The 20,467-nt window shown below is 37.0% G+C and overlaps 1 protein-coding gene across 2 annotated transcripts in view; it reads right to left on the bottom strand.

Annotated features, from left to right (window-relative positions):
* Positions 1-20,467, bottom strand: part of LOC150079536 (alanine--tRNA ligase, cytoplasmic-like) — a 292,244-nt gene that overhangs the window by 74,445 nt on the left and 197,332 nt on the right. For both annotated transcript variants that reach the window (XM_090382564.1, XM_090382565.1), the window contains exon 17: positions 17,259-17,448. In XM_090382564.1, the coding sequence (XP_090238690.1) occupies positions 17,259-17,448 (190 nt within the window). The remainder of the gene's footprint in view (positions 1-17,258; positions 17,449-20,467) is intronic.

Genomic DNA, 20,467 nt, shown 5'->3' with positions numbered 1-20,467 from the left:
TGATGTGGTTACAAAGGAACTGGATGCAAAAAATAATTTTGATAACATATATTTGGATTTCAGGAAAGCTTTTGACACTGTTGTGCATGGAAGACTATTGTACAAATTGGAACAGAATGGTATTAAGGGTAAGTTGCTACAATGGATAAAAGGATGGTTAAGTGGGAGAAGACAGAGGGTGGTAATCAATGAGTGCTGCTCTTCTTGGACTAATGTTATTAGTGGAGTCCCACAGGGTTCGGTGTTAGGTGCAATGTTGTTTTGTATATTTATCAATGATATTGATGAAGGTATATTAGGCTTAATGTTGCCGTTTGCAGATGATACAAAGGTTGGCAGGGTTGTTAATGACAGTAATGGCAGTGTGCTACTGCAACAGGATCTAGATAATTTGGGCAGATGGGCTAAGAAGTGGCAACTGAAGTTTAACCTTGACAAATGCAAAGTACTGCATATGGGTAGAAGTAACCCGAGAGAAAAGTACAAACTGTGTGGTACTACACTTAAGGTGGTAGAAAATGAAAAAGACCTGGGAGTAATTGTGCAGTCAGATATGAAGTTTTCTGAGCAATGGAGACAGGCTGCCAGGGCAGGTCATGGGGTTTTGTCAATGATATATAAGAATTTTGCTAGCAGGGAAAAGGAGGTGATTATCCCTCTGAATAAAGCAATGGTCAGGCCACGCCTTGAGTACTGCGTACAGGTCTGGAGTCCTCATTTTAGGTAGGATGTAGATTTACTTGAGCGTGTACAGAGAAGGACAACAAGATTGGTGAGGGGAATGAAGGGATCCTCTTACCAAGAGAGGCTTAAGTTCTGCAAATTGCAGTGGCTGGAGACTAGGCACCTGCGCGGTGATCTGATTGAGGTATATAAGGCCTTGAATGGGTTGAGCACGCTGAATTCTGATGTGATCCTTCCACTTGTGCAGATTACGAACCTAAGGGGGCATAAATTCAAATTAAGAAAGGACAGATGTAGAATAGATGTGCAGAAATTTGCCTTTAGCCAGCGGGTGGTTAATTGCTGGAACAAACTTCCATCTGTCATTATGGAAGTTGATAGGTTGATAAATTTAAGGAGGAACTGGACAGGCATTTGGAGGGTATGGTGCGATTTTTTTTTTTTTTTTTTTTTTGGCTGATGCTGCATAGGCTCATACACTTGCCTTCTTGCATCAAATGCCATTGCTACTACTTGTTTGTTTGTTATTTGGTTTTTTAGGAGCATTAGCAACTGAGGCCATATTGCTCCGGGATATGCGGTGGTCATTCCCTGACCTTTCCGCATCCTCCGTATTTGGTGGTGACGGGCTCGAACCCCAGTCTAATCAAGAAGCGTGTGCCACGCACTGCTGCTCCTTCCCACCTGGCTACGGAGGCGCCTTTGCTACTACTACTACTAATATCATTGATAAATATACAAAACAACAGTGGGCCCAACACCGAACCCTGGGAGACTCCACTAATAACATTAATCCATAAAGAGCAGAGTCCATTGATTACCACTCTCTGTCTTCTCCCACTCAACCAGTCTTTTATCCATTGTAGCAACTTGCCCTTAATACTATACTGCTCCAATCTGTACAATAGCCTTGCATGCGCAACAGTGTCAAAAGCTTTCCTGAAATCCAAGTATATGATATCAAAATTATTTTTTGCATCCAGTATCTTTGTAACAACATCATAATATCCAATCAAATTTGTCAGACAAGACTTTCCCTTAACAAACCCATGCTGTGTCTGAATTATTATTGCAATCTTGTGTATATAATCCTGAAATGCATCTTTAACCAGTGACTCCATTAATTTCCCTGAAACAGAAGTTAAACTAACTGGTCTGTAATTACTTGTCACCCTTGTTTGTTTGTTATTTGGTTTTTAGCAGCATTAGCAACTAAGGCCATATTGCTCCGGGATATGCGGTGGTCATTCCCTGACCTTTCCGCATCCTCCGTATTTGGTGGTGACGGGCTCGAACCCTGGTCTAATCAAGAAGCGTGTGCTACTCACTGCTGCTCCTTCCCACCTGGCTACAGAGGCGCCCAATGACCCTTAGATCCCACTTTGTGAACTGGTGATACAATTGGACATCTCCAGTCTGTGGGGATGACTTCCCCCTGAATCCAAGGATGCTCTTATAATTATGGCTAAGGGTTTGCTTACTACTTTTGCAGCCTCCTTTACTATAACTGGATATATTCCATCCGCCCCGGGTGTCTTTCTAATGTTTAACTTCAACAATTTCTCCTCCACATTGCTCTCAGCTATTAGAAAATCATTAAGCACCCTGTTATACTTTTATAAACTTCTGCCATTTTCCTCCCTCAATAACTCCTCATGTGTGAATGTAGATGCAAAATACTCATTCAGATTGTCAACTACGTGAGCAGGATCATCAACACTCGAACCATCGATATCAAGTGGACCAATCTGATTCATCCCCTTCCTTCTAGAGTTCATATAACTAAAGAAGTTCTTGCTGTTTTACTTAGCATTCTTTGCCAAAGCTATTTGCATAATGTGCCTTTGCTTGCCTAACTTCTTCTGTGACTTGATTACAGACTAGCTTATATCTACCATAGGCTTCTGTGTCACCTGATAATTTATATGTATCCTGTGCAGTTTTCTTCTCTGCTACGAGTCTCATTAGTTCATCTGATATCCATTTAGGCCTAACCCTTAAAGAGTATTTCTTAATCGGTATGAAAAGCATGAAAAGTATTTCTTAATCGGTATGAAAAGTAGCTTTTACTTCCTTGAATGCTTCCCATTTAGAATTTGTTGTTGGTAACATCATCATTAAATACTTAATGCATGAATAATCACTGCTGATAACCAGATCAAGAATATTACTCTCTCTGGTTTCCTCTCTAATGTGTTTCTGTAGAAAACAATCATCCAGTAAATGCACAAAAGTTTTGCTGGTGTGAGAGTGATCAACCCACAAATTACAGTCAATATCTGGGAAGTTAAAATCCCCCATTATTAGACAATCTGATTTACTGGCCCACTCTATTTCTCTCGACAGCTGTTCTTTGTACTCATTAAGCCTATAACATGCTCCTACTCTCATTTTTGCTTTCCCAGTGCTTATGTAACACCAACCTGACTCACCATTGCACTGATCATCTATGTAAATTGGATGCACTTCCTTAGATTTTATGTTTCTTAATTAACAGCATAACCCCTCCTCCTTTGCTATCCTGCCTGTCCTTCCTGTGCACATTGTACTCCCCAAATTCCAATTCTGCACTGCTTATATCTGTGTGACACCAGGTCTCTGATATCCCAACAACATCCTCCTTTGATGTCTTGATCAGCACTTCGAGTTCATCAAATTTATTTGCGATACTCATAGCATTGGTGCATGCAAGTATACATATACATATTCTTAATCTTAGTTACCCTAACGTATTTATTTGTTCTGTGATGACGCCCCACCATTCCCTGAAAACTCCAGCACCCTGCCCTCCATTCTAACAGAAGCAGTGTAAGGATCACTTTCACCTCTGCCTGCAGCTCCTATTAGCATGAAGTTTTAATACTCCTGCAATATAGCCTCAAAATACAGAACAGGTAACCCTTGTATAACACAGTTGTTAGGTTCCTATCATGTTGGGCAAAACTGTTTTATACAGGACTAAGAAAAAGTACAAAAGGGGGGGGTATATAGTAGTAGTGGAATGTGATGCAAGAAAGCAAGTGTATGAGCTTATGCAGGAACAGCAAAAAAAAAAAAAAAAAAAATCACACCATTCCCCCCAAACGCCTGTCCAGTTCCTCCTTAAATTTATTCAACCTATCAACTTCCACAATGACAGATGGAAGTTTGTTCCAGCAATTAACCACCCACTGGCTAAAGGCAAATTTCCGCACATCTATTCTACATCTGTCCTTTCTTAATTTGAATTTATGCTCCCTTAGGTTCGTAATCTGAACAAGTGGAAAGATCCCATCAGAATTTAGCGTGATCAACCCATTCAAGGCCTTATACACCTCAATCAGATCACCATGCAACTGCCTAGTCTCCAGCAATTTGCAGAACTTAAGCCTCTCTTGGTAAGAGGATCCCTTCATTCCCCTCACCAGTCTTGTTGCCCTTCTCTGTACACGTTCAAGCAAATCGACATCCTTCCTAAAATGAGGCCTCCAGACCTGTACGCAGTACTCAAGGCATGGCCTGACCATTGCCTTATACAGAGGGACAATCACCTCCTTTTCCCTCCTAGCAAAATTCCTATATCATTGACAAAACCCCATGACCTGCCCTGGCAGCCTGTCTCCATTGCTCAGAAAACTTCATATCTGACTGCACAATTACTCCCAGGTCTTTTTCATTTTCTACCACCTTAAGTGTAGTAATACACAGTTGGTACTTTTCTCTCGGGTTACTTCTACCCATATGCAGTACTTTGCATTTGTCGACGTTAAACTTCAGTTGCCATTTCTTAACCCATCTGCCTAAATTATCTAGATCCTGTTGCAGTAGCACACTGCCATTACTGTCATTAAAAACCCTGCCAACCTTTGTATCACCTGAAAACTTCAACACTAATCCTGATATACCTTCATCAATATCATTGATAAATATACAAAACAACAGTGGACCCAACACCGAACCCTATGGGACTCCACTAATAACATTAGTCCACGAAGAGCAGCACCCACTGATTACCACTCTCTGTCTTCTCCCACTTAACCATCCTTTTATCCATTGTAGCAACTTACCCTTAATACCATTCTGCTCCAATTTGTACAGTAGTCTTCCATGCGCAACAGTGTCAAAAGCTTTCCTGAAATCCAAGTATATGATATCAAAATTATTTTTTGCATCCAGTTCCTTTGTGACCACATCATAATAACCAATCAAATTTGTCAGACAAGACTTTCCCTTAACAAACCCATGCTGTGTCTGAATTATTGCTGCAGTCTTGTCTAGATGATCCTGCAATGCATCTTTAACCAGTGATTCCATTATTTTACCCAGAACAGAAGTTAAACTAACTGGTCTGTAATTACTCGTGTCACCCTTCGATCCCCCTTTGTGAATTGGGGATACATTTGCATATCTCCAATCCGTGGGAACCTCCCCTGAGTCCAAGGATGCTCTTATAATTATGGCTAAGGCTTTGCTTAGTTGCTTTGCCACCTCCTTTAATATAACCGGATAGATCCCATCCACCCCAGGTGCTTTTCTTATGTTTAACTTCAACAATTTCTCCTCCAATTTGCACCAGTTATTACAAAATCATTAAGTACCCTGCTACAATTTGATAACCTTCTGCCATTTTCAAACCTTAATAATTCCTCATGGTTGAATGTACATTCAAAATACTCATTCAGTTTGTTTGCTATATGAGCAGGATCATCAACAGTCGAACCATCAATGTCAAGTGGACTAATCAGATTCATCCCCTTCTTTAGAGTTTATATAAGTAAAGAAATCCTTGCTGTTTTTCTTAGCATCTTTTGCCAAGGATTTCTCGTAATCTGCCTTCGCCTGCCTAACCTCCTTTGTGACCTGATTACAGACTAACTTATATCTGCCATTGGCTTCTGAGTCGCTTGATAATTTATATGCATCCCGTGCATTTTTCTTCTCTGTTATGAGTCTCATTAGTTCATTTGATAACCATTTAGGTCAAAACCTTGAACAATATTTCCTAATAGGTATGAAACTTTTAGTAGCATTCACGATTAATTTCTTCAATGCTTCCCACTTAGAATTTACTGTTGGTAACATCTTCAGTTGATCCCACTGTACAGAATTTAAAAACTGTCTGAGACCACTGTACTCACCTTTATGGAAGCAAAAACCCTTTCCTTTACCCCTGATGGTAATTAAATCTTTTAAGTAAATCCCACATCAGTACACTGTGATCACTGCCACCTAGTGGTTCCTTTATCTGCAAATTCTTAATACACGAATGATCACTGCTGATAACCATATCAAGAGTATTACTCTCTCTAGTTGCCTCTCGAACATGCTGCTGCAGAAAACAATCATCCAATAAATCCACAAAAGTCTGACTAGTGTGTGAGTGACCAACCCACAAGTTCCAGTCAATATCTGGGAAGTTAAAATGTTCCAAAAGCTAACAAAGATACACTATTTCGTTAAGAAAATGTTAACAAAAATACACCATTCTAGATTTCATGTAGCTTCTCTCTCTTTAAAAAATCTGTAATCTGGGTTTGTTTGCTTTTGCTTGATAAATCTTTGTGAATTTCATCATATGGAGCTAAGCATTTTTGAAGCTCTCTTTTGAACTTTGGGCTCCTTCCTTTCATTCAAGAATCTGCATTCAAAAAATAAGATTCTAATTGCTTTTGGCTAACTTTATGCCTTCCCTTATGCTTTTTAGTGTAAAATTTGGAAGTTTAAAATTTATCTGCACTATCATCCTCTGAATTGATTTGGTTTTACCTCCAATGCCATTTCCACCAAATCTGCTTCGCTAGCCTCTTTTTCTATCAGTATTCTAGAATGTCTTCAGTAATCATATCTTTTTTTAATTTTTTAGAAGCATCAGCAACTAAGGCCATGTTACTCTGCGTATATATTGTCTATAAATTGTGTGGCCGAGATAAATTTTCTGTTTTGCTGGACAAAAAAAAACACCAGAGTTTCCAGGAGAAAAAACCATGTTACCCTCGCCTGACTAACTCAGCCACATTGTGAAAAAGACCCATAAAAATACCTCCCATCAGCAACGGGATTTGAACTCAGGTCTTTTCCTTTTCTACCCAGTGTGGTGAGGAGGGCGATTCTATCAACTGTGCTATCCACGAGGGCTTCAATAGTCACATCATCAAAACCTTCTCCTCGTACCGACTTACCAAGTTCTACTATCGCACTGATTCTGTTTTCTGCCGGTTCAACCATATTTCCTGAATGAACTGACTATGGCCACACATTTTGACACAGGCGCCTCCGTAGCCAGGTGGGAAGGAGCAGTAGTGCGTAGCACACGCTTCTTGATTAGACCGGGGTTCGAGCCCGTCACCACCAAATACGGAGGAAGCGGAAAGGTCAGGGAATGACCACCGCATATCCCGGAGCAATATGGTCTTAGTTGCTAATGCTCCTAAAAACCAAAAAAACAACAAAAAACAACAACAACATTTTGACACACGCATTTAACATTGACAGTTTTACTTCTTTCAGCGATAAAGCGACAACAGTCCACGATTGAGAAATTTTTCCATGCCAATTGAGAAATGTTTCCATCCATTACTTCAAGGGATTCAGAATCAAGTTTTACCAAAATCCATTGTAACGATTTTCTGATGTAATGAGTTTTAAAGTTGGATGTAATGCCTTGATCTAATGGCTGAATGAAAGCAGTTGTATTAACTTAGTACAACTGTGGTGGTAGGAACATAACTTTAACGTTTGGATGACTTAAAACTTTTGGATGGCCTGGTGTGCTATCCAATAGTAATAAAACTTTGAAATCTAGATTTTCCCACAAGTTCAATAGCACAGAAAGTAACACAGGAACTTCCCAACGAAATAAAATACATGGATTTCTCAATAATTTTTTTGACTAGTGAGTCAACAGCAGGCATTCAAAAAGAGTTGAAATGTTGAAAAATTACATCGAACATAACAGCAGGGTTTCCCCTACACAAAAGTTCAAAAGCTCGAGGTTTACCAAGATTGAAACCGTGAAACCGTGTTATACAGGGTGTCTCAAAAATATTGGTACAAACGTTTAGGAGAGGTAGGTAACATCTAAAGGAATGTGAATCGCATAGGAACCCATAATCGGAAACGCCACTGTAAGTCGGTACACGGCGCTGTTCATCAGTTCGCGAGAGGGAAAATTTCTGGTCTACTCATTCAAGCAGTATTCGCCGCACGAAGAGCATGCATTGATATATGAACTGTGAGCTGGCAGACATGCACGTAGTGCATGGATTAGCAGAGGGCAATGGATGAGCCGCTCAATGAATTTATGGAGAACGCTTTCCAGACAGACATGTACTGGACCACCGTTTGTTTGCACGTGTGCATCAAAATTTGTGTGATTATGGGTCATTTAGAGGTAACAGGAGTAGTGTGGGCAGACCACATTCAACGCGAACTCCAGCCATGGAAGAACGTGTGTTGAATGCCATCCAGAATAATCCTACTACCAGCACACATGCTGTTGCCTCTGCCTTAGGAGTGTCTCGTTGCAGTGTACAGCATGTCTGGCACAACGATTCCTTACACCCCTTTCATCTCCAAAGGGTTTAGTTACTGTTTCCCCAAGATCATCCTGCACGTGTGGCTTTTGCGCAGTGGTTTCTCCAAGAAAGCATTCAAGACTTGAATTTTCCATCCTATGTTTTGGTCACGGATGAGGCTTATTTCACTCGGGAAGGCTTATTCAATCAGCACAATGCTCATGTGTGGGCTCACGACAACCCACACAGTGTGCGCCCCCCATGTGGCACAACATCGCCTCGCAATAAATGTGTGAGTAGGTATGGTCGGTGACTACTTAGTCGGCCCATACCTGTTACCATCCTGCATGAACTCCACTAAATATCGGATCTTTCTTGAACAAGTTCTACCAGGGTTACTTGATGATGTTCCAGCAAATGTGAGCCGCAACATTTGGTTTCAACATGACGGGGCACCTGCCCATTATGGAAGGTGTGTTCGTGACCATTTGAACAGGCGTTTTGGGCGTCGATGGATTGGCCATGTTGGACTCGTTGCCTGGCCCCCACGTTCACCTGATTTATCGAGCCTTGATTTCTTTCTGTGTGGGGCAATCAAATCTATTGTGTATGAATCGCCTGTGAAATGAGATGGAAATGTAAAGACTCGTCTGCGCTGCTGCTACTGTCAAAGAAACCCCAGGTGTGTTCGACGTGCCTGCCAATCCATGCTGCGTCGGTGTCACGCATGCATTGCGTCTCATGGTGGAACCTTCAAGCATCTGCTGTAACATCATGAAATGCATCCATCTTGTACTCCATTGTTAATATTATGTCAAATAAATGTTTGCCACTAATTACTGTCTTGTGTCGTTTCTGCTTCTTGTGCCTCTGCTACTACTTTCCCATGATGTTTCCGGTTACGGGTTCCTATGCGATTCACATTCCTTTAGATGTTACCTACCTCCCCTAAACGTTTGTACCAATATTTTTGAGACACCCTGTATAGGTACCGTGTTGTGTGAGGATGCTGCAATTTATCAATCGTGTTAGAGCGAAACCATGTTGTAGATGTACCGTGTTATATGGGGGTTGCCTGTATAGTAAAATGCACTATTTAAATGATTAAAATTTAAATTGAAATATTAAATCATGATGCTCAGCCAACCAACTGGCCAAGCCAATAAAATGATTTCTTTTCTTGATTATTATTTATTTATTTCTCAAAACATATTAGTAAATGTGCATGTATAATTCAGACTTTTGCAGCTATAGGGTTAAATCCACAGAAAACAGTGAAAAACTGCACACTGCATTAATTTTTTAACATAGCTTAAAGATGTTTCAGATGTTTCTGGTTCTATCAGTGTGCCTTGCGTTTAGCAATAATTCAAGAAAAAGCAACGAGTCTTTAAGGGCATTTTAATTTTATACAGGGGAGGGGAGAATTTTTATGCTATAAGTATTCTATTCCTTCACAGGGCTATTTTGCTGTGGGGAATGTGCTAGAACCTTGTTTAAACAGATGTCAAGAGGTGCTGGTATAATGAAATAGCAACAATTCGATAATTGTAGATTTCTTAAAATACCATTTAAAATTGACTTAATATGATAGCATAAAGCTTAATTTATTGACACTCACCTTTTTTTATAATCTGCAATTGATGTTTGAATAAGGTGGATGATAATTTTAATTTAAATTGGGAGTAAGTAAGTTGGGATTTAAAACAGAAGTTAAAATATACGCAAGAAAGTAGAAGTGCACGTCTTCGTCCTTGGTTGTCAATTTTAAAATTTAAAATAAATGATTAATACTGGAGGTCAGTAGCCATAACAAGTGGCTTTCATTATCCACGTCTTCACAGTTGGCAATGATGGATTGAGAGTGAACGCGTGTATTTAAGAAAGCTAAGTTCCCACAATGCTCCTGGTTACATGTGGAAATCTCAGGTGCATGAGATTCCAAGCTGGTGCAATGTTGTAAGGTAGTATGGTATTTAATACTTGGAGATTGGAATGGCGACAGAACCATTCTATGACTAGGGCTTCACATATTGGAAAATTTTAAAACTGGATTTTAATTTGATAATGGGAATGGCTGAGTCTACTAAAGGAGTGTGATTGTGAGATTGAACATGTGATGCTAGTTCTGTGTTGGTTTGACCCGTCTTAAAACTATTGTAGTGGTAGTATGCACGTGTGTTTGATGTTTTAATAGAACAATATTTTGAAGTAAGTTGTACTAACAATGTAACACGCATTGCAGCCAGGTTGACATTTTATTAGGTAAATAATATTGTTCATATCGCTGATATGATATTTTTGTGTATCTTTGTATGAATTAAATAATGAGTCAAGTTTATTATAAGTTGAGAATGTGGGGGTGATGTCGGTACCTTTGAATATGCGGCGGAACTGATTACAAAAATTACTATGGTAAGGTAGGATAATACGTAAATTATTATTAGAGGTGTGTTTGGGTGGATTGTTAAATTAATTGAGTGGGGTAGCTTCTAGATATGAATTTTGTTGTAAGATATTGAAATTCATAGTTGAGATTGTTTTGTGTAGAACTGTATTTTATAGCATTGTAAATCTGATTATAAAGAACGGCTTTTTTTATGTTAAGGGGGTGGTGCAAATCAAAATGTAGGTACTTGCCAGTATGGGTATTTTTTCTAAAAATTCTTGTTCCTAGTTTGGTATCATTCCTATATATATGGTGAGGTTCAGAAAATTAATTTGTCCGTTTTCTTTAAGTTCTAGGGTGTATTTTAATCTATTGTGTACTGAATTAAATTTAATGAAAAGATCGTCTATTGTGGATTTTGGTCCTATTAAAAGGATGTCATCTGCATATCTTATAAATAATTTTATACCTCGGGGTGGTATGGTTGTAGAATTGCTTTGGTGTACCACATGGATAAATGGAGATTAATACACCAAAGCAATTCAATTCTTAATTCTAGACTTAAATTTGAACCCAACATAAATAAACAACAGTTAAGTAACTTACAAAAAATACGTAACAACCCAAATATTATAGTTCAAAAAGCCGACAAAGGCGACACCATAGTAATAATTAATAAAAATAAATACATAGAAAAAATGGAATCGATACTTTCCGACTCAGAAACATATAAATTATACAATACATATAATATTTCTAAACATAAAAATAAACTAGACATCATTCTAAGAAATTAAGGTCAAACAATGAAATCAACTTACACATCTTACAACAAATTGGCATCCGGAACAACATTTTACCGCATATGTTTGGAATTACTAAACTTCATAAACCCAACCACCCACTGCGATCTATAATGTCTTTTAGTAAATCAGCCTTCACTAATTTATCTTCTTTCCTAGTTAAAATCATCTCCCTCCAGATATTTGAAATTTAAAGTAAATAATACCTCCCAAACATTTGATAAAATAAAACATATTACAATAACCAACAATGATATAATAGCATCGTTCGATGTAGTCTCATTGTACACTAATGTACATTTACCTTCAACATTACAAACTTTAAGTAATTTCTTAACAGATGATAATAATACCTTACCCAATCGCACTTCCCTTTCAATTAATAGCATACTAGAACTTACAACCTTTTTATTAGATGCTAGATATTTTCGATTTCTCAATCAGATGTACCAGCAAATATATGGATTACCTATGGGATTAGGGATCTCAGCCCCCCTTTCTGAAATTTACCTAGCTTCAATACTATGTACTACTACCATGTACTACCATGTACAACTATGTACTACAACCATACCCCCCCAGATATAAAATTATTTATAAGATATGCAGATGACATCCTTTTAATAGGACCAAAATCGACAATAGATGATCTTTTCGTTAAATTTAATTCAGTACACAATAGATTTAAATACACCCTAGAACTTGTAGAAAATGGACAAATTAATTTTCTGAATCTCACCATATACAGAAATGACACCAAACTAGGAACAAGAATTTTTAGAAAAAATACCCATACTGGCAAGTACCTACATTTTGATTCACACCACTCCCTTAACATAAAAGAAGCCGTTCTTTATAATCAGATTTACAATGCTATAAAATACAGTTCTACACAAAACAATCTCGACTATGAACTTCAATATCTTACAACAAAATTCATATCTAGAAGGTACTCCAATCAATTAATTCAAAAAACCATTTTCACCATCCAAAATAATATTAACAATCCACCCAAACACACCTCTAATAATAATTTACGCATTATCCTACCTTACCATAGTAATTTTTGTAATCAGTTCCACCGCATATTCAAAGGTACCGACATCACCTTCACATTCTCAACTTATAATAAACTTGGCTCATTATTTAATTCATACAAAGATACACAAAAATATCATATCAGCGATATGAACAATATTATTTACCTAATAAAATGTCAACCTGGCTGCAATACGTGTTACATTGGTAGTACAACTTCAAAATATGGTTCTATTAAAACATCAAACACGCGGGTACTACCATTACGATAGTTTTAAGACAGGTCAAACCAACACAGAACTAGCATCACATGTTCAATCTCACAATCACACCCCCTTAGTAGACTCAGCCATTCCCATTATCAAATTAAAATCTAGTTTTAAAATTTTCCAATATGAAGCCCTAGTCATAGAATGGTTCCGCCGCCATTCCAATCTCCAAGTATTAAATACCAAACTACCTTACAACATTGCACCAGCTTGGAATCTCATGCACCTGAGATTTCCACATATAACCAGGAGCATCATGGGAACTTAAATACACGCGTTCACTCTCAACCCATCATTGCCAACTGAAGACGTGGATAACGAAAGCCATTTGTTATGGCTACTGACCTCCAGTATTAATCATTTATTTTCAATTTTAATATTGACAACCAAGGACGAAGATGTGCACTTCTACTTTCTTGCGCATATTTTAACTTCTGTTTTAAATCCCAACTTACTTACTCCCAATTTAAATTAAAATTATCATCCACCTTATTCAAACATTAATTGCAGATTATAAAAAAAGGTGAGTACCATAATAAATTAAGCTATGCTATCATATGAAATAGTAACTACATATTGAAGAGATTTAATTTTCAAACAATAAGATATTATTATTTAGACTACTAATAACAATATCTTATTAACAACAATATTAATATGAATAAAAATATTAGATACTGTTATTTATAAATAAGTAAATTATTGTGTGTAATGATGGTTTGATTATGCTTATCTGTATAGATTTTGATGTATCCAAAATTCATGGTGCTTCTGAAACACTAATGCTAAAAATCCAAACTGTTTTCTTAGATACACATTCCATGTATATGTATTATGTGTAACTATTTCCTTTGTGACTTCCTTTGCAGGTCTTGACATGTACAGACATATCAAGATCTGCAAGTCAGGTAGCTATAAAAGCTTTCAAAGTGTTCCCTCCACTGCAGTTGCACCAGCTAATATCTGCTTATAAGGTGATTTTCATATTCTGTGTCTTTGACAATAGCAACTCACAGATGTGTGAACAATCCAAACATATTTTGTAACATTTGCAGTAACTGTGTTGCAGCAAAATAAAAGCAGGATATAACATCACTGTATGTGGCTTGCAATTGTGAAAATGTGATAAAACGAAAAACATGACATTTTTCACTACCATGTTGTGGAGGGAACCTCTGGATTATATTAATCACTGCTACTTTGTTCCATAAATGTAACAGGTTATAAAATGAAGAATGAGCAAGGAATGTCAAAATGATAGCCGAATACTGCTGGACGCTATTAAAAAGAGGAAAAGCCACCAAAACTAGCTACATGAGGAAGTAAAAAGGTGAAAGTTCAACACTATATATGCTTGATAGGAGAACACAGCCTTTGATATTTCTGTTTTCATGTATTTTTATATAAAAATAACCTACCTATAAAATCTTTAAAAACAAAAATTTAACAAAATTTTGACATGACTGAGCAAATTTCAAGTAACTTTTAAAATTCCCATTAAAATAGTAGTTCAGATTACTTATCAACAGTAAAACATCATAAAACTTTTCTTAAAATGAAAACTGGTGTTACTGTCTTTCACTAGCACCTACACGACCAGAAAAAACAATTTCAAAATTCGGTAAAGTTGCAGTCAGACTAGTTCCACATTTGGCATAATTACCATTCTGAAGTAAATGGCCAACAAACAGCCTGATAGACACACCAGAAATATAATAGGTACCAACTTGAATTATACAATAAACGGAGATAAATAAGCTAAATGGAGAGGGATCATAGAAAAGGAGACATTCAAGAACCCATTTTTTTGGGTGGGGGGGGGGAAACAGTACTAATATGATTTGGGAAGGATGTTATGTGGTCATTATTCATGAGATCATGTATAAAGAAAAACACTTAATTAACTTCTATGAGATCAGTTCCTCACTCCAAACTAAGACTGTCATATCGACCTTAGTGTGGAGAACTGATCTCAGTCCTTTTATTGGTCTAATGATAGTAAAATTTGGTGCTTGTAATGGGTTGTAACTACTAATATATAAATGTAAAATCATTTATTTCCATCCAATTAAAGTAAGGGCAATACCCGAAGCCAAGCTAGAGTGGTTTACATAAATAACATGATGATAGTAAAATATCAAATGGGTGAATGTGGCTTTAACAAAAAAATAAAATTAAATACTTTTTTCTGGGCAACTTGTCATGAATCCCAAAACATCAGGGTCATCATTAAAGCAGGAGGCTAGCTTGATGGAGTTGTTGATGATTGAAGAATCAGATATGGACTATTTCTAAAAGTTATTCTCATAGTATAAAATGTTTTTATTTATATGCAATCTCATGAAATACAGCACTGTTCCTTCAGTAATTTTTTTAAAATTTATACTTTTTGATAATGTTTTCCATGTCATTATTGCATGACTATTAAGAATAAAAAGATTATGCAAATATTTAATAAGTTACATTTGCATTTATTTTTGTCTTAATACAACATTACAGATCATTTTATAAAAAAATAAATTATAAGGTCACTGGACCAATTTTTAGCATTGCCTTTCTGGAAAAATGTGTTTCAACTTATGTGATTTTTGGAAACCAATCATGTCATAAGTGTAAGGACTCCCTGCATTATCTGTATGTTGAACATTAAAAATATACACTGTCCCACCACTAATATCTGGGTACCTCTCTGTGGGGTTGGCCATGTCCTACCCAAGCACCACATGTCAGACACAACTATAAACATATTCGTAGGCCTTTGAGGTGACAGTAATAAAATTATGAATGCAAGATACCATGATTGACAAGGTACCAAGATAACAGACTTCCAGCGCAGAATAATAATAGCATGCCACATAAACGATTAGTATAGACCAATCCTTGACAAATGGAAGCACCCATCTGCTTCCATTTGTGGTCTCCAAATGGAAGCAGATGGGTGCTGAAAGCATCATGAAACAACCCAGAAAGCTTCCGAAGCTGAGAAAAAATGACAGGTAATTGGGACATATCAGTACAGTACACAGGATACTGCATGATATGGATTACCATGGTTGTGCAGTGGCCCACAAGACACCAATCACCTTGACTAATGCCAGATGCTATCTAAATTGGTGTAAGACCCACCATTCTTGGATTCTAGATGGAGAGCTGTGCTTTGGAGTGATGAGTCATGGTATGTGGTCTACCAGTCTGCTAGTCATGTCTATGTGTGGCAGATGCCCAGAGAGAGCTACTGCTGGACCATATCATCCTGACAATAAATTTTGGCAGAGGCAGCATTACAGATAGGGGCTATTTTTCATGGTTTGATCTAGGACCAATGGTTGTTTCAGACTACACCATGAATGCAGGGGGCTAACTATACTTCCCGGACAATAATACATTACTTAGATACCCATGTTGTGGCAGCACATCAGGGAAGGCCTATACCTGTATCATGTATAGTATCTTAGGTAGGGCAGCTCCCAAATGCTAGTTCAACTCTGCCATGGTGCACTGTGATGATACCAACATTGACCTGTATCAACAGGACAACACTCCGTACATACATACTGCTTATGTTGTGATAACATGATTGTCGGAAAGTTGGACTGGTCAGCCCTGACCTCAATCCTACAGAGAATCTCTGGGATGAATTAGATCATCAGATGTGTGTGTTTGAGGAAAGGTTGCCCAAAAACATAAAGCTGAACTTGTTGAGGCTCTGAAGGCAGAATGGCAGAATAGCAGAAAATATCACAGGACATTCACAAAAGAAACTAGTGGAGAGTATTATACAGAGACTAGAGGCTGTCATAGAGGCTAAAGGCTTCAGCACACATTATTGATTTTCATGTAAATAAAGGTTTATTTATAGATATGCAGGTGTCTGGATATTAATAACAGGGCAGTGTACCTCATTTCTACTGACCTCACAGTATTCACAACTTGCAACATCCATTGTTTTTAAAAGTTTTATTAATTTATCTGCTATATTAATCTCAATTCTCCATACTTTGTTAGTTTCTTTTCAAGATTAGTTATGTAAATTTGGTAATGTCCGTCTTTTCATCTCATTGTTTAAAAAGAAAATCTCTTCCAGACTATAATTAAAAATTTGACACAATTTCTATTATTCATTATGGTTTTGTTTTCAACAGCTTTTATATGAAAATTCAAAGAACAAGTTGGGCATGGGAATTTTGCATAAAACCATTAGCAATTTAAAATTAAGTCATGAAACAAATTTATTTAAAATTTTTAAAAAATTCAATTTTTATGTTATGTATTCTTTTATTAATTATAAATTGTCAGGAAATATGATATCTGCAGAACCAAAGTGAACCAAACTTTAGTGAAGATGGAATTCAAAAATATAGCCAATTTTTACTATGGATATTGGGACTAATTTAGGAGTAATAATTTTATTACTTTCCTACCAATAAATTAATTGAAAAAATATTCATATGTGATTCCTTAAAACTCAACAGATAGGGAAAGAAATTAAAAATCATATACAAAAGATGTAATAAGGAGTGATTTGAAAGTTTTCTAACAGTTTATAATTATAAAATGTATGTTCTATAACTTATTTACTTACCCAATCATTTTTGTTCAAATCTTGTATTTTCTCTTTTAATTTTTCAACTTCATTAGAGAGCATCTCACCTAATGTGACAGCATACTGAGCCTGCCTACCAGTTAATACATGAATTGTTTTCCTTGTCTGACCTATTGACTTCTGGGTTACTATAACAAACTCCCTGATATCTTTTGTATTATGCACATGACTGCAAAACAAAAAACAAAAATTAATAAAATAAAAATAATAATAAAAAAATAAGGTTATAACATAAATATAAATCAAAAATCAATATTTTAAAGGTAGAATGTTTGAAACCAGCAACCTCAGGAACTGGTAATTGCTAGTATTTAGGCAATTATTCTAAGCAAGCATGAACTGTCACATGTAAAATTCCAAGTAAGTAGAGGTAAACAGAAAATGTATCAGCAGCTTGCTCAATCAGCATGATGGCAGTCTGCTTTTAAATAGTCTATTTAAATGGTTAAGTTATTATTTATTAACTTCATTAAATATATCATTTTATTACTATTTACCATTTTACTCCTTTTCGATAATGGTTAAATTTTGGAAATGAGAACACTGCAACTGAGAAAAATAAGAAGCCTACGACACAATTGCTGAGTGATTACTGAAAAAATCACTTTAATATTCTATTAAAAAAAAGTGTCATATAAAAATTACATCCTGTGCATGTTTCTTGACAGCAAGCATTTATTTCTACATTTTTACTGACAACATAGGAATAAAAGCAACATAGAAAAATTGGCAAAAAAGTAGGTAGCCAATTACTAACGTGTTTTTCATTCACTCCTAACTCAGATCTTTCTAGTTAAGTTCATGGAGCTTGTCACAGAATTAAATACAAGATAAAAATATACAGTAATAAAAATTTATTTACTCATCATGAAAATGTATTTTAATTTCTTCTCTAAGCAGTAATACAAAGACACAACTTAGGTTTATTAATTCCTATGCTACTACAAATCATTATAAATTGAAGAGCTGCTTGGGACTGGGCTGCGAAGGTATCAAGACAGCACAGTATTTATACAAGTTGTGGCTATCAAATAAGGACAAAAAAGTGGGTTTTTTTTTTTTTTTTTTGGCTGATGCTGTATAAGCTTGCTTTCTTGCATCAAATGCCTCTACTAATGCTAATGCTAAGGAGACTGCACGTGCAGCCACTACACATCAAGGGCCAAAAGAACGAGTGTAGCCATATGCAGGCGAAGTTTTTTGCATATTAACTTATTTTCTAGAGTAGCTTTATATTCCTAGTTATGATACTTAGTTTAAAGTTTAACTTAGATAGAGATTTTGTAGGTATTACTTAGTATCGGTAAGGGTATCAAATCCATGTGTTACAAGTTGCAGCTGGGCGTCTCCGTAGCCAGGTGGGAAGGAGCAGCAGTGCGTAGCACACGCTTCTTGATTAGACCGGGGTTCGAGCCCGTCACCACCAAATACGGAGGATGCGGAAAGGTCAAGGGAATGACCACCGCATATTCCCGGAGCAATATGGCCTTAGTTGCTAATGCTCCTAAAAACCAAACAAACAAACAAACAAACAAGTTGCAGCTCCGCTGAACGAGACGTTTTTTAGCCATATTTAGCCGCTTTATTGACCAATTGTTACATTAAATTATTTTCTATAAGTAGCTTATAGACCTAGTCAGGATCCTTAGTTTATTATGAATTGGGACAGCGAGATTTGGAAGTTAATTAATACTTAAGTGTCCATAGATTTACCGTTCGTAACTTTCTGCCATTGTTATACGATACAACGTTATATCCCGAACTAGATAGCGTAAGCTTAGTATAGTACAGTATATAATATAATATTGTCAATTAATCAGTAAAATCTATTAATCTTGTTAAACTTCATTGTCAATTAAATTGTACTTTTTAACTAAATACATATAACGACTTAGATTACAAACATAACATAATTAATTAATACATAACTTGATACAGAAGTTATATAAATGGAACTCATAGATAATACTCGACACTGAAAAATATATATAGCATTATAACTGTGTTGGGATACAAGTTTAGGGTTATAATTTTGTACTGAAATTGAAATTTTATTGAAATTAAATTGAAATCATGACTCAGAGCAGCAAAGCAAAAGGTTCAAGCTAATGGGAGTGCTGTGGCTCAGGGTAGAACTAAGGGGGCCAGATGCACTCTGAATCACAGCCTTTTAAAATGCTCTGCTTGCTTAATGTTTGTGAAGCAATCGGGTATGGGACATTATATTGCCATGGGGGATGTCTTTGTGTGTGTGCGATGTAAGGAGTGTAAGGAAATCAGGTGACAACTCAGCGTTGTTATGGGCCTATATGAGTGCTTGAAGGACAGAGTGGATGCCCTCGAAGGATCTAAATTGAGGGGCCCATCAAGCTCTCAGCTGCCCACATCAATGCCAGAGCTTGCACTTGGTCATCATGCAACACAGCAGCACACCCAAGGCAGAATGCGCTGGTCCCACAGGAACTAGTAGTTGTTGGTGACTCTATTGTCAGGGAAACGGGGAACATGCTTTGTAAAAAGGATAGGTGGAACAGGACAAGGCTATATGTGCCAGGGGCAAAGGTTGATGACATTGTAGAGCGGATATCATCTTTTAAGGGCACAAAAGGTGATATAGTTGTACACACTGGCACTAATGATATTAAGAGTAGGTAGACCGGTTGGAATTACTTAACAAGTACAGGTCACTGTTGAAAAAAAGCCATGAATTAGGGTTGAATTTGAAAGTGTCTGCAATTCTGCCCAGAGACGATAGGAGGGAGTATATGATGAGAGCCTTGTTGATCAATTCGGCCCTGGAAAGATTGTGCAAGGCTTGAGGGGTAGAATTTTTTCCAGCCTGGTCTGTACTTGTTATCAGGAGAGACTGCTTCTACAGGGATGGGATTCACTTAAATAGAAAGGGTGCAAGAATATTTGCTGATGGTATCGAGGTAGTGTTAGGTGGGTCGGAAAACTGCTAGCTTGGGGGGATACAAGGACTAATAGATTAACAGTAGCCACTGGCAGAGGTGAAAATGATTCTTGCGCTGCTTCTATTGGAATGAGCAGCAGCATGGAAAACAAGATGCAGGATATTTCAGAGACTGTTGGGAGTCATTGCAGTACAAGTAAACACATGGGTTGTGTTAGGGTAGCTAAGAATAGGAACAGGTGCATGTATACCAATGCTAGGAGTTTGGAAAATA

Source organism: Mastigoproctus giganteus, chromosome 10 (assembly GCF_048544385.1).
Source record: "Mastigoproctus giganteus isolate SK-2022 chromosome 10, ASM4854438v1, whole genome shotgun sequence".
NCBI classification, from domain to species: Eukaryota; Metazoa; Arthropoda; class Arachnida; order Uropygi; family Thelyphonidae; genus Mastigoproctus; species Mastigoproctus giganteus.
Note: the sequence above shows the minus strand (reverse complement) of the source record. Positions and strands in the feature narration are given on the sequence as shown.